We start from the raw sequence: 14,464 nt of genomic DNA, 5'->3' as shown, positions 1-14,464 counted from the left end.
GCATCTCTCCCTCTAGACATCAAAGAGCTCAGGACACATGAGCCAGGCTCAGCTACAGAGGGCACACAATGCTATAGCTAGCTCAGCTGCTAGCCTGCCCTTCCTCAGCATCCCCCTACCCAGAGCAGCCTTTCTATTTTTGACATCTCTTCCCATGTGCTTGGTGCCAAGGTCACACGGTCTGGGAGCCCAGTGTGGGATTCTGGGATGCATTCTCCAGCTTCTTCCACTCAGGCTGCATCTGTACCAAATCCAGAGCCCATGGGGAACCCTGAGTCTGGAAAACATAGAAAAGGTGTTCAGGGTGGCGCCTGTGGCTCAAGGAGTAGGGCGCCGGTCCCATATGCTGGAGGTGGCGGGTTCAAACCCAGCCCCGGCCAAAAACCAAAAAAAAAAAAAAAAAAAAAGAAAAGGTGTTCAGCCTGCTTTGTTTTAGAACAGGGATTTAACAAATGCAAGAAGAGACAGTCTGGTCTTCAACTCAACAACAGTAGTAAATGTTCAGGAAGAACATGCAAAAAGGAAAGGAGACACATAAGGACTTGAAAATTGGTTTTCTTGGAGGCAGCTCTCCTAAAAGCATGATTGTTAATAGGCTGGCAGGTCACAGAGTTCCCTTTTCCAGGAATGCTTGAGTATTTGGATCCACAAACCACCCTCCTCCATCAGCCATTGTCAAATGCAGTGCAGTGACTCTCACATAACTACATGCTCAGCACACAGGCATCACTGACCTCCACCTCCCAGCCCACCACCCTAAAGATGCTCACTCTGGCGATTACACAATAAAATCAACCCCAACTACCTGTCATCAAGGCCCCCACTGAGACATGACCTGCAACAGGGGAATTATCCACAACCTAATTCGGTCTCCTATGAAGAAGTGACTACTGTGTGGTTGCTTTATTCCCTCTGGTCCAGGGAAAGTGGCCAAGGAGGGCACCAGCTCTCATTGGTGCTTCTTCTCTGGGGTTGGGTACTCAAAATCTGTACCACTTAGCTGATGGTGCTTCATGGGGGAGAAATTCCATTCTTCCTTCAGGCCCACGAGTCAAACTCAGGGAGCTACACAACTCCTTGAGCTTTACAGAACCAAGTCCCTTTCCTATTGGTGCTTGTCTCTAGGTCAATGGCCCATGCAGGATGAGGCTCAGGCTACCACAAGAAACATCCACCAACCCTGCCGGCCTTGTCACCGGGTCCTCCCCTACCTTCCTTCTCTACCCTTCTTCCCCATAGCTCGGAGTCTCTCTCCCCACGAATTCTGCCCAAGGTCTTGTGGGGTCAGAGGGGGGCCTCTGGACTCCAATGCGCCCTTCCGTATCTAGATAACCTGTGCCTGGAGACTGCCTCTCCCTTGAACAGCAGCGCTGGAAAGGCTTGAAATCATCCCTAGGATTTCCCCAAAACCGGGAGGAAGGGAAGCATCTCGAGTGCCCTGTCCCCTGGAGGCCCTGAGAGTTTCAGGATGGTCGCCCAGGCACCCCCTCCGTACCAGACGAATCAAGTTACTTTGCAATTCAGAGTTAAGTCTAGCTGGGAGGCCGAGGAGGTAATTCCAGCGGTTCTCCCAGCACGGTCCCGGCTGAGACCTCAGGAGAAACGTCCGGTCCGGCCCCCTCCACCTCCAGGCGCCGACCGGGACCTCCCCGGGGCCCGGGACGGGCGTCCTCCCTCCCGCCTTCCCCGGGCAGCCGAGCGGCTCGCAGCGGAGACATTTAAATCGCTCCCTGGGGACGGCGGCGTGAAAGAGGCCGGAAAGGCGGCGGCGGCGGCTAGCCCCAGGGCCCGGGCGGTGGCCGGGCCAGGATCGCGGAGTCGAGAGCGCACTTACCAGCGCGTGTTGTCGTGGAAATGCTCCAGCACCGCGTAGCCGAAGAAGGAGCCGGCGGGGCCCTGGAAGCGCACGGGACGTTGAGGGTCGAGGTTGTAGGCGCCGGCGGGGATCCCTGCGGCCACTAGCGCCAGGAGGAGCGCGCGGAGCCCCCCAGCGCCCTTCAACGCAGCCGGGTAGCCCATCCCCAGCCAGTTGCCGCCTTCCCTCTGCCCCACGAGCAGAGCGTCTAGCGCGCGGGCCGCGGGGTCCGTCGACGGCCGGGAAGCTCCCCGGGGCTGGAACTCTGCGATCAGACGCGGGCGAGATGCCCGTGCCGACCCCGACACCGGGGCAGGGTCGATAGGCTGAGCGGCCGCAAAAGGCAAGCACAGGGGCGGCCCCGCGCGGCCGGCGTCTTCAGCTGGGCCGAGAAGTCTGCGCGAGCGGGTCCCTGGCCGGGCGGCGCTGGACTGCAGAGAGGCGCGCCCGCGGGGTGGGCGGCCCGGGCGGCCAGCGGCTGGACAGCGCGGTAGCGCCCCCTGCAGGCCCCGAGTCCCCGAGCACTGCCCGGGCCGCGAGTGAGTCCCGGGACCCTCCAGGGCGCCTCGGGCCTCTCCACCTCCCTCTGCTCCTTGGGCGCTTGGGTCCCGAGACGATCCTGACGCCCATTGAGCCGCTGCGTGCTCCAGTCATTCCCTCTGCTTGTGTCTCTCCCTCTGTCTCACACACCGTCAAGGACTAAGCAACCGGAGAGGGATGCTTTGATTTTAGCCCATCTGTCAGCTGCTCCCTTACCCAGCTGTGAGATAAGTGCTCAAGGAACGCCGGATGTGGTTGTTGTTGTTAATAAGAGTAATAGCCACGTGGAAGCAAGCAGAGCACCCCTCCCTATCCTATTCACTGGTCTCCTACACCGATGATTCTCTAAGTCCGGTCTCCTGGCCAGCAACATCAGCATCACCTGACATGTGGACTCACTCTTGCTCAGATTGGTCTCGAACACCTGGAGCTTGGCCTCCCAGAGTGCTAGGATTACAGGCATGAGCCTTGGCTCTGGGCCCATGTCTAATTCCTGAGCTCGGGTACCATAAGAAAATAGTTTTGTTGTTTCACGCCACTATGTCTGTAACAATTTGTGATAGCAGCAACAGTGTTAAAATAGAGATGGTAAATTAGTATGTGTGCTTTTTAAACACACACACTGTGTGTTTATTAAGGAAACATCCGTAGATTTCAACAGATTCTTAAAAGGTAAGGGAGTTTTTAGGTTAGGAACCACTGATCTAAAACACACTGATTTCCATCTCTATAAATGAAACTCTAAAATTGGTATCAGGTAAAATTGCAGCATTGCTCTTTAACACAATAGTGGCCCCTAACCTGGCTGTATATTAGATCTTCCAGGCGCCATTTAAAAACACAAATTCACAAACACCACTCTGGGTCAGAATATCTCCACTTCTCAGGAGATTTAAGCAGTCAGGTTTGGAAAGCACTGTTCTACAGAGAAGAGATTCAGAATTCTACATTGTGTTCCTAAGTATATGGCACCATGATGTGATAGGAAAAACAGGATTTAGCATCCCATGAAGTGAATTTAAATCTTAGGTCTGAACAGCCATCTAATCTAGGTAATTGAATGAAACAGGATACTAAAAACTAATAAATCTATTGCTAGGCTTCTTAGGACAGCATTTCCTAACTGTAAAACTCTAAACATTCGTTATCAACATAATCAGACATCAAGAGTGAGCATAATTTCCTAGTTGGCAGAATAAGCTTTTCTGTGGAGACTTACCTTGCAGAGCATGTCTCCAGAATGACTAGCTGGAGTGGGCAGGTATATTATTTCAAATCTGGCCATACAGAATGAAGATTTCCTTCATGGGACTGTGCCTTTTGAAAAACTTAATCTCTTGTCCAGTTTTCTAACTGAAATACCAACCAAAAGCTCTCCCTTCCTTTTCTCTCTCATTGCAAGAGCTAATGTGAAGGTTTTCTGTTAACTGTAGTGGCTGCAGACTGAACAAATGCACTATCAGCTCACCTATCCTTTGCCTTCCTAGAATCAGTTTTCAGTTTCCTTAAGGTAACCTTAGCTTCCTGTTGTGATGAAGGCTGTTGACAACATTCTTACTATAAGGACCATAATGCCAAAGAAGTGATGGTTTTGCCGTTCTGCTTCTTCTCACCCACTACAAAGGGGAATGTTGAAATAATTCAATGTCCAGGTGAAAAGATGTTGGTTTTCATAAAGCCTTGAAAAAAAGTCTTAAAATGAATCATCTATTTTTCCTTCCTTTTTCTAAGAACTTTTTTAATGCTCTAAATTTGTAGATTTTTATCTTTCTCATCATTTCCTAAATACTTAACTACTAGGTTAAAAGGTAGGGTACATTTCTAAGGCTTGTAATATGGGCTGATTGGGTGACCTTTAGGTTTAAATATACTTTTTCATTACAAATACCTTAACTTATAACAGAAAATACACATACTAATATTTTGGAACTCTTTTTCTGGAACAGCCCTCAGAGCTGATATGGTAGCACAGCAGTGTGTGACACATACTAGAAATGTGGAAATACTAGAAATACTCTGCAAATATCAGCTATTCCTCAGTCATCCTTTTCAAATATTTATGGAGTGCTTACCATATGTCAGATACTTTTCAAGACTGGGGATTTAGGAATGAGCATAATACTAAAAAACATTTTCCTTCACCAAGCTGACTTTTAATTGGAGAGTGATTAACAATAAATAAGGTACATAAATAATCACAGAAAGGTTTTCAGATGGTACTAAATGTTATTGAAAGAACTTAAATCAGGGAAGAGGGAATGGAAGTAGGAGTGGCAATTTGAAATAGAATGGTCGGTAAGAGGACACTGAGAAGGTAATCCTTACTCCGAATATTTTAGTTATTATTATGAGACATATGAAATGAATGCCAAAGAAGAACATACATTTCTCACTAATTCTTTTATCTTTTACCATTTAGGCTGCATTCTGAGTAATTTCTTCAGTTTTATCTTCAGGTTTGCTAATTCTCTTCAGATGTATGTAATTTGTTGTTTGAACAGTCCTGCGTAGTCCTCCTTTTAAAAGTTTACTAATTTTCATAGCCTTTTACTCATTAATCATAATTTCAACCCCTTCCTTAAATTCTTTAAATAAACTCATTCTGGTTTTTTTCATTCTAATATCTAAAGTCTGTAAATTTGCTATAAATCATTTTACCATAAGGATATATTCACTAGAATCTCTTATTTTTTTGAGACAGAGTCTCACTCCATCACCCTGGGTAGAGTGCTGTGGCAGTATAGCTCACAGCAACCCCAAACTCTTGGGTTCAATAAATCTTATTTTAGCCTCCCAAGTAGCTGGGGCTACAGGTGCCTGCCCCAATGCCCAACTGGTTTTTCTATTTTTAGTAGAAAGGAGGTCTTGCTCTTGCTTGGGCTGGTCTCAAACTCCTGAGCTCAGGCAATCCACCCATCTTGGTTCCCAGAGTGGTAGGATTACAGGCGTGAGCCCCTGTACCCAGCCTGCATGAGCATGTCTATTGCTGCTCAATTCACCATCGCCAAGATGTGGAATCAACTCAAGTGCCCATCAACATATGAATGTATTAATAAGCTGTAGTATATTTATACCATGGACTACTATTCAGCCATTTAAAAAGGTGGAGACTTTACATCTTTTGTATTAACCTGGATGGAGTTGGAGAACATTCTACTTAGTAAAGTATAGCAAGAATGAAAAAGCAAGTTTCCAATGTACTCAACACTAATATGAAATTAGTAGTTTTCCCACACAAGAGAAAAACACAATTAAACTCAAGGTGGGAGGAGGAGGAAGAGGGGAAGGGGAAGGGAAGAAGGGGAGGAGGGGGAGAAGGAAGAAGGGAGAGAGATTAGTGTACTCTCACCGAACAGGCACAATGTATCGGTATATGGCACACCTCCTGGTGAGGGGCACAACTACAACTTGGACTCTGCCTAACAAATGCAAACAATGTAACTAATCATCTGTGCCCTCATATTAATCTGAAATGTTAAAATTCTAAATAAATAAATCCAGATATACCTGAAGTGAATGCTGACTGTAGCAATCACTTTTTTATCTAGATTAGGAGTTTTTCATTATTTCTGGCCTCTGAACATTTAGTTTATTTCTTACCAGCCAAGCCATCCATCTTTCATTTTGATATTTACTTCAGCAATTGTACGTGTTTTGTATCAGAAAGAGTTCCAGAAATCTGGGCATTTATTCTGCCATAATGTCAGAAAGGAAACCTCACTAATATTTAAGTCACTGAATATCCTAATTATGTCTTTTAACCCCTTATGCTACTAGGAAGTTTCATGTTATTTCAGATTCTTACAGAGGAGCCAGAGTAAATGTGAGGCTCTAAAATTTAGAGGACAGTTTGGTAAAGGAAAAGGTCTTTGCCATCAGGCAAAAGTTTTGGGACTGAAAGGACCCTGATGAAAGAATTTATTCCACATATATTTATTTATTTATTGCACTTTTCCAAACAGTACAAATAATGAAAAACAAGCCTCCCTTTCACTTTTTTCCTCCAATCCCCATGCAGCAGTTTCTTAGCATCCTCGTGGAAATATTCCACATGTACTCAAGTAGAGGGCTTTTTATATATGCATTAGCACACCTCATAACACTATGCTTTGCCTTGCTTTTTTTGAAACTTGGCCATTTATTAGAAATGTTCCATATTGGTAAGACTCACTTTACTCAATGATTATATGACTTTCTATTTTATGGATAGATCATAAGTGATTGATACACTCAACACACACATGCACATCCACCTCCACACACAAATACCTACACAGTGGGTGGACATTGTTGACTATGCTGCTGTGAACATTTTAGTGCCTATATCTTATGACAATGGGTAAATATTTCTGTAGAATAAATCCCTAGCAGTAGAATTCCTTAATCCAGAGGAATGTACATTTTAATTGTTATGACTATCACTAAATTGCCTTCTTGAGCCAATTTATAATCCATCCATCAACAACATACGCCAATGCCTATTTCTGGGGGCCTTTCTTAATCTACTTCAATCCATATGTCTTTACTTGCTTTCTTAATAAGTTAACAGTTTGTCCAGCTGATTAAATTCAACCAGAAAGCCACTATCTGAATAAATTATTTTCAAAATACATTATATATTATGGATATTACCGAATATAGGAATACCTCTTTATAGAAGTATAGCTAGAAAATTGCATTTATGTAGTGTGTAAAATTAATAATGTTTCATTTCTAAGTTACTTTTTGATTTTGGAAGGCAGCTATGTTCACCACTATACCACCAATGTTCTCGATACTTTTTGATTTTGAAGTTGCCTTCACTACCTCGCTGGTTGATAGTCAATTGGAAATGGATTCTAAGGCTTTATGTCTAAGTTTATATACTTGTATTTCCTCTTACACACTCTACCTCTTCTCTACAATACAACCTGAGTCTCAAAGTATTAACAATTTGATTATAGTATAAAGCCCTGAGCTCCCCAGCTGTCATCTCCTGTGATTCTTAGGAATTTATCATAAGAAGAAATTAGATAGGAGATTTTAAAATGTTTACATAAAGAATTTTACAGGGGAAACACTTGAAGAAATTGGCCTGGGAGAAAACTTTATGAGGAGGACCTCCAGGGCAATTGAAGCAATACCAAAAATACATTACTGGGATCTGATCAAACTAAAAGCTTCTGCACTGCCAGGAACACAGTAAGTAACGCAAGTAGACTGTCCTCAGAATGGGAGAAGATAGTTGCAAGTTACATTTGCAACAAAGGTCTGATAACCAGAATCCACAGAGAACTCAAACTTATTAATAAGAAAAGAACAAATGATCCCATTTGCCCTCTATGGGCAAGAGACCTGAACAGAAGCTTCTCCAAAGAAGACAGGCGCATGGTCGACAGACACATGAAAAAATGTTCATCATCTTTAATCATCAGAACAATGCAAATCAAAACCACTTCGAGATACCATCTAACTCCAATAAGATTAGCCCACATAACAAAATCCCAAAACTACAGATGTTGGCATGGATGTGGAGAAAAGGGAATACTTCTGCACTGCTGGTGGGAATGCAAGCTAATACGTTCCTTTTGGAAAGAAGTTTGGAGAACACTCAGGGGTCTAAAAATTGACCTGCCATTGGATCCTGCAATTCCTCTACTAGGAGTATATTCAAAAGACCAAAAATCACTTTGCAAAAAAGATATTTGCACCAGATTATTCATTGCAGCTCAATTTGTAATAGCCAAGTCATGGAAGAAGCCCAAGTGCCCATCGACCCATGAATGGATTAATAAATTGTGGTATATGTATACCATGGAATACCATGCAGCCTTAAAAAAAGATGGAGACTTTACCTCTTTTATGTTTACATGGAGGAACCTTGAACATATTCTCCTGAGTAAAGTATCTCAAGCATGGAGGAAAAAGTATCCAATGTACTCAGTATTTCTATGAAACCAACTTATATTTACTCATACTTTTTTTTTTGCAGTTTTTGGCTGGGACTGGGCTTGAACCTGCCACCTCTGGCATATAGGGCCAGCACCCTACTCCTTTGAGCCACAGGCACCGCCCTACTCACACTTTTTTATGAAAGATAGAACACAACTGTAGCCCAGGATGAAGGAGAGAAATGGAGTGGGAAGTTTGGGGTTGGGGGAGGTTTGACAGAGGGAGGGTAAACGGCGGGACCACACCTATGAAGCATATTGCAAGGGTATAAGTCAAATCTATCAAGTATAGAACATAAATGTCTTAACACAATAATCAAGTAAATGAGGCAAAAGCTATATTAATTAGTTTGATGTAAGCACATCAAATTGTATAAAAAAATCAACACATTGTACCCCACATATGCATAAATGTATTCATGATCTATGTGTATATGACTTAACAAAAAAAAAATTTTACAGCAGTTCTGTAATAGTGAAAAGCTGGAAATTACTAAATGACCAAATGTCTATAGTATAGATACTAGCTTATATTACGGACAGGTATAGAATTGAAAACCATGCAGCTACCAAAAGAGTGAAAGAGTCTGCTGGCCTGATCTCAGTGTATGTGCACTGATGAAATGGCTTTATTTTCCTAGTAATTACTACTACCATACTCTGCTAAGAAGCAGTCACCCTTAATTGGATCCAATACAATTGCAGAGATTTTCCATCAGGTTCTCAACAGTATTATTTTGTCAGTAAGGCTTTTGCTTGTTAATATAAAACCTCAAATTCCTTCATTACAAAGCCATCCTCTTAACTCCAGCTCCCTGGCCATAAAGAAACAGAGACTGTGTAAGTCAATGTTGTAGTCATCCACCTTCTCACATGCATGCCCTTCCCTGGGCCTCCCCCTCAGGTGTTAGGGAGGAGATTGGGGATCATTAAAAGATGGCTCCTTCCATGGCCACCTGGAGTGATTTGTTTTGCTGCCCACATTGTGTTGGTCATCTCTGCTCATACGGCTTTCCTACAGACTACCACAGACTAGATGTAGGTGGCTGGAGGCCCCAATAGGTCTTGCTGCTGCGATACTCAATCCCAAGCAGGCCTAGAGGCACTGGTAATTCCTGTGAGATTTGCCTACATCCATCACATTTCTGGCCTCACAATGCAATGGTCTCCCCTGAGTCCCCAGCCCACATTCTATCTATCCTTTGCCACCCCCATTTGGGTCCAGCAATATGGATGAAACACTCATGACTCTTAGGGAATTGAACATCAAAAGGGCAATTATTACCCTTCTCCAAAGGCTATTTCTATGCCTTCCTTACTACCATCTCAGCTCTGGAAGCATCAAGAGATCAGCAAGCTGGTGGCCAGGGACAAACAAGGCTTTCTCTTTTTATAGACACAAGAAATTTTTATTTATTTATTTATTTTTATTGTTAAATCATAGCTGTGTACATTAGTGCAATCGCCTGTACCCGTTCTAAGATGCACCATAGATGTGGCCCCACCCATTGCCCTCCCTCCACCAAAACCTCCCCACTCCCTTCCCCTTCCTTGGCCCTTTCCCCATAGTCTTGTGCTATAGTTGGGTTATAGTCTTCATGTGAAAGCTATAATTTAGCTTCATAGTAGGGCTGAGTACATTGGATACTTTTTCTTCCATTCCTGAGATACTTTGCTAAGAAGAATATGTTCCAGCTCCATCCATGTAAACATGAAAGAGGTAAAGTCTCCATCTTTCTTTAAGGCTGCATAGTATTCCATGGTATACATGTACCACAATTTGCTAGTCCATTCGTGGGTCGATGGGCACTTGAGCTTCTTCCATGACTTAGCAATTATGAATTGGGCTGCAATAAACATTCTGGTACAGATGTCTTTGTTATATTGTGACTTTTGGTCTTCTGGGTATAAACCTCGTAAAGGAATTATAGGATCGAATGGCAGGTCTATTTTTAGGTCTCTAAGTATTCTCCAAACATCCTGCCAGAAGGAACGTATTAGTGGGCATTCCCACCAGCAGTGTAGAAGTAGACACCAGAAATTTTATGACCAATTTATATAGAGGACCTCTTCCATAGTCTCAAAGGAGAAAAATCTCAAGGGAAAGATTTTTCCTCCTCCATAACGCTATATAAAAAAAAAAAAGAAGCTAGATTATCTTCATGAATACTGCCCTCCTTCCAAAAGTGACTGCTTTGTAGTTCAAATCCCTCCAAAAGGAAGGCCCACGAAGTCAGTTCATACTTTCTTGTTCTTGGGCATATGGCATTCTAATGCCAATATTCAGGTTTGCTTTGGAATTAACCTTAAAAACTTAACAACTGGGTTCTTTTTTTTTTTTTTTTCTTTTCAGATTGATAAGAGTGTATGAATGTTTAGGTTACATTGTTTTCATTTCTAAGGTAAACTTCAAGTTGTAGTTGAGCCCTTCACCCAGGGGGCCTGCTGAACACTCTCACATTATGCATATTGCCCGCCCTCCTCACCCATCCCCTCCGTCTTCTCTCCCCTCCCTCTCACTACACTATACTTGTGTTTTTCTTTCATATGGGCATGTAGTTGTTTATATATTGGTTTTATATTAGTGTCGAGTACATTGGGTACTTTTTTCCCCATTCTTGTGATACTTTACTAAGAAGAATGTGTCTCAACTCCCTCCAGATAAACACAAAAGATGTAAAGTCTCCTTTTCTTCTTATGGCTCACTAGTACTTCATGATATACATATACCCCAGTTTATTAATCCATTCATGAATTGATGGGCACTTGGGTCAATTCCACATCTTGGCAATTGTGAATTGATTTGCAATAAACATTCTAGTGCAAATGTCATTGTGGTAAAATGATTTTTTTCTTCTGGATAGGTAGCTAGTAATGGGCTTGTGGGATCAGATAGAAGGTCCACTTTTACTTCTTGAGAATTCTCCAGACTTCTTTCCATAGAGGTTCTATTAGTAACAATTGGGTTCTTAACAATAAAAAGTATATATCTCCACTATTTGGTTGAATCACCACCTAACCTGAGACTGTAACAAAAGGATAACGTACAGCTTTATACACTGACAAGTATACTTACAGCATGTGAAGGATAAAAACTCAGGTTCCTTTACAATATGCCCAGCATAAATTATGTAAATTTTTATGTGTCTATATCTAAACATGCACAGAGAAAGAGATTTGGAAGTTTACACCAAATGTTAATGATGGTTACAGTTGAGATTATGGGTTGTTCTTACCTATCTAACCTTTAGTCCTATTTGAATTGTCTACAGAGAGTCAGCACTGGGTATAGAAGACGCTACCTCTAGAAAGCATAAGTCACTAATCAAAGTTGGAAATAAGGAAGGAGACCAGGAGCAGTGCATGCAAAGCTAGCTTGCTTCGAAATAAGAAGGAAACTTGACCTTCACCCAAGAGGTAAAGAAAGTGGAGCCAAGGACAGACACATTCCCATCTATTGACAAGCTCTGCCCTACAACCCTGCCCTCTGTGAAAGAGCTCACACCCACCAGGAAGTGATTTTACCAGCAGAGGTAAGAGGATACCAGCCAAAATGCAGAAGTAAGAAAGTGGTCAGTAGCCAGGTGGCTCCTCACAGTATTTTCAAAGGAGGGAAAGAAAAATAAAAAGGTCGAAAATGATAGATTTCGAAAATCTATTTTCGATAGATTTTGATGTTTCTAATGATAAACATCAGATAATCCTTCTCTAAATCAGGGGTCCTTAAACTTTTTAAACAGGGGGCCAGTTCACTGTCCCTCAGACTGTTGGAGACTATAGTTAAAAAAAAAAAAAGAACTATGAACAAATTCCTATGCACACTGCACATATCTTATTTTGAAGTAAAAAAACAAAACAGGAACAAATACAATCACACCACCTCATGTGGCCCGCGGGCCATAGTTTGAGGACCCCTGCAAATAATTGGCACTTAGCTAAATACACTTCTTCATATCAATTCTTCAGGAGTTGCCTGACCTTACTTTTTAATATGTCAAACAAACTATACTTCCACATGGCTCTGAAATCTAGCAAGTTCAAGGGAAGGGCAAGTACTATCGCCAAAACTTCAACTATAATAGCAGGCAGAGATTTAAGCAAATACTTTCCCACTGAAGTATTTAATAAGACAAAAGTCCAACTGTTATTATTGGGTGCAATATTTCTAACCTGTTTCCATGCCCAAACAAGTTTTTTTCCAGAGGTCTAAATTTAGTGAAATGGCTTAAGTAACAACCATCAATGTTAGACTAGATCAGTATACCAGAATGCCAAGTTTTTAAAACATTTCTCACCTCAATTTCAATATTAAAACTAGCTTACTGCTAGTCAAAACATAAAAGCAATATTTCTAGGAGGCAGTTTAGGTGATAAGCAAGAGTGAGGGGCTCTGGTGCTCATAATCCCAGTGTAATGTTTTAGCAGGTATATTAGTCAGCACTGGGTATGGTAACAAAATATCACAGACTGGGCGGCTTAAACAAAAAAAATTTATTTTCTCACAGTTACGGACACTGGCAGTCTAAGATCAGGTGCTGTCAGGTTGGTGTCTGGTTAGGACTCTCCCTTTGGGTTGCAAATAGCTGCCTTCTCCCTGTGTACTCACATGACCTCTTCTTTGTGAGAGTAAGCACCCTTGGTGCCTATCAGATCAGGACCCACCCTCACAACCTTAATAAATCTTATTCCAAGCACAGCCATACTTGGGGTTAGGGGGGAACATATACATTCAGTCCATAGCATCAGATATATGACCTTGAGAAGCTATCTAACCTCTCTAACCCTCAGTTTCCCCATTTGTTAACAAAGGATCACACTCAGAGCCTTTAAATAGGACAAGCCACTCTCCACATTGCAGTGTCTACCACATGGGAAGCAATTGATAAATGTTAGCAATGTAATGCCATTATTATTTTGATATTTGTTCTACTCTTGTAAAAGAGAAATCTCAGAACACTGTTCTTAAGGTGAGTTCAGTTTTAAGTGGGTGATTTTGGAGACTTCCTTGACTTGAAAGTTTAAGACTATAAGCTCCAGGGTATTTTGGGTCCCTCTAGGTTTTGGGGGGGAGGGTTGAGTGGGGGTTGAGGTTTTTTTTTTTTTTTTTTTGAGACAGAGTCTCCTCTGTTGCCCTGGGTAGAGTTCTGTGGCATCAAAGCACAAAGCAACCTCAAACTCTGGGCTCAAGAGATCTTCTCGCCTCAACCTCCCAAGTACCTGGTTTAGTAAACCAGGCACCCGCCACAATGCCTGGCTAATTTTCTATTTTTAGTAGTGACAGGGTCTCACTCTTGCTCAGGCTGGTCTAGAACTCCTGAGCTCAAGCAATCCACCCAATCAGAAGTTGGCTGTCACGGTGGAGTGAGTCCAGAACTATGAATGGGAAGTTAGGGTTGGGAAGGCAGGGGAGGATGAAGGTAAGTTGTTGAACAAGGATTTTAGTTCTAGTTTTAAAAGTACAAGTTCGGGGCACTTTCTGCTGTTTGACACCCACACAAGAAGAGGCTTCTCATGCCTTCCCATAGAAAGTTTTTAAGTTTAAGCTTAGAAACTGTTGTGCCAGTAGGGCAAGATATACATGTTATACCCTCTGGGTATATCAAGTTCATTCAAAAACATGAAAAGGGGAATAAATAATATATAGTGAGACTAGGGCGACCCTAAATCAAATTTAGTGACAGGTAATGCCCAAGTCCCTGACACATAAAAAAGTGAACCAGCTCATGCACAGAGCCAGTTGAAGAGGTAAGAGTGATTCACAGGCCAGGGACCAAGAGAGCCATCCCTCCAGTATATGGGGCCAGCGCCCTACTCCTTTGAGCCACAGGCACTGCCCCATTCGTCTGTCTTCTTTAGAAAAGGTTCTATTCATCTCTCTTGCCCATTGATATAAGGGATTGTTGGCTCTTTTCGTGTTGCTTAATTTGAGTTCTCTGTAGATTCTAGTTATCAATCTTTTGTCCAATTCATAATATGCAGGTATCTTTTCCCACTCTGATGACTGTCTATTTGGTTTGCTTATTGTCTCGTTAGCTGTACAGAAGCTATTCAGTTTAATTAAGTCCCATTTGTTTATTTTTGCTGCTGTTGCAATTGCTACTGAAGTCTTCTTCATAAAGTCTTATCCCAGGCTGATACC

General features: G+C 42.5%; 1 protein-coding gene across 2 annotated transcripts in view; it reads right to left on the bottom strand.

The window, feature by feature from the left end:
* Positions 1-14,464, bottom strand: part of ITGA9 (integrin subunit alpha 9) — a 458,012-nt gene that overhangs the window by 410,699 nt on the left and 32,849 nt on the right. The window contains exon 1 of one of the 2 annotated variants that reach the window (XM_053599996.1): positions 1,835-4,832. The exons of the other annotated variant lie outside the window; for it this stretch is intronic. Within the exon in view, the coding sequence (XP_053455971.1) occupies positions 1,835-2,019 (185 nt within the window). The 5' untranslated portion in view covers positions 2,020-4,832. Of the gene's footprint in view, positions 1-1,834; positions 4,833-14,464 lie in introns of those variants that run through there. 2 annotated transcript variants of the gene reach the window in all.

This window comes from Nycticebus coucang, chromosome 8 (genome assembly GCF_027406575.1).
Source record: "Nycticebus coucang isolate mNycCou1 chromosome 8, mNycCou1.pri, whole genome shotgun sequence".
In the NCBI taxonomy this organism is placed as follows: Eukaryota; Metazoa; Chordata; class Mammalia; order Primates; family Lorisidae; genus Nycticebus; species Nycticebus coucang.
This window is presented reverse-complemented; position numbering and strand designations above follow the sequence as displayed.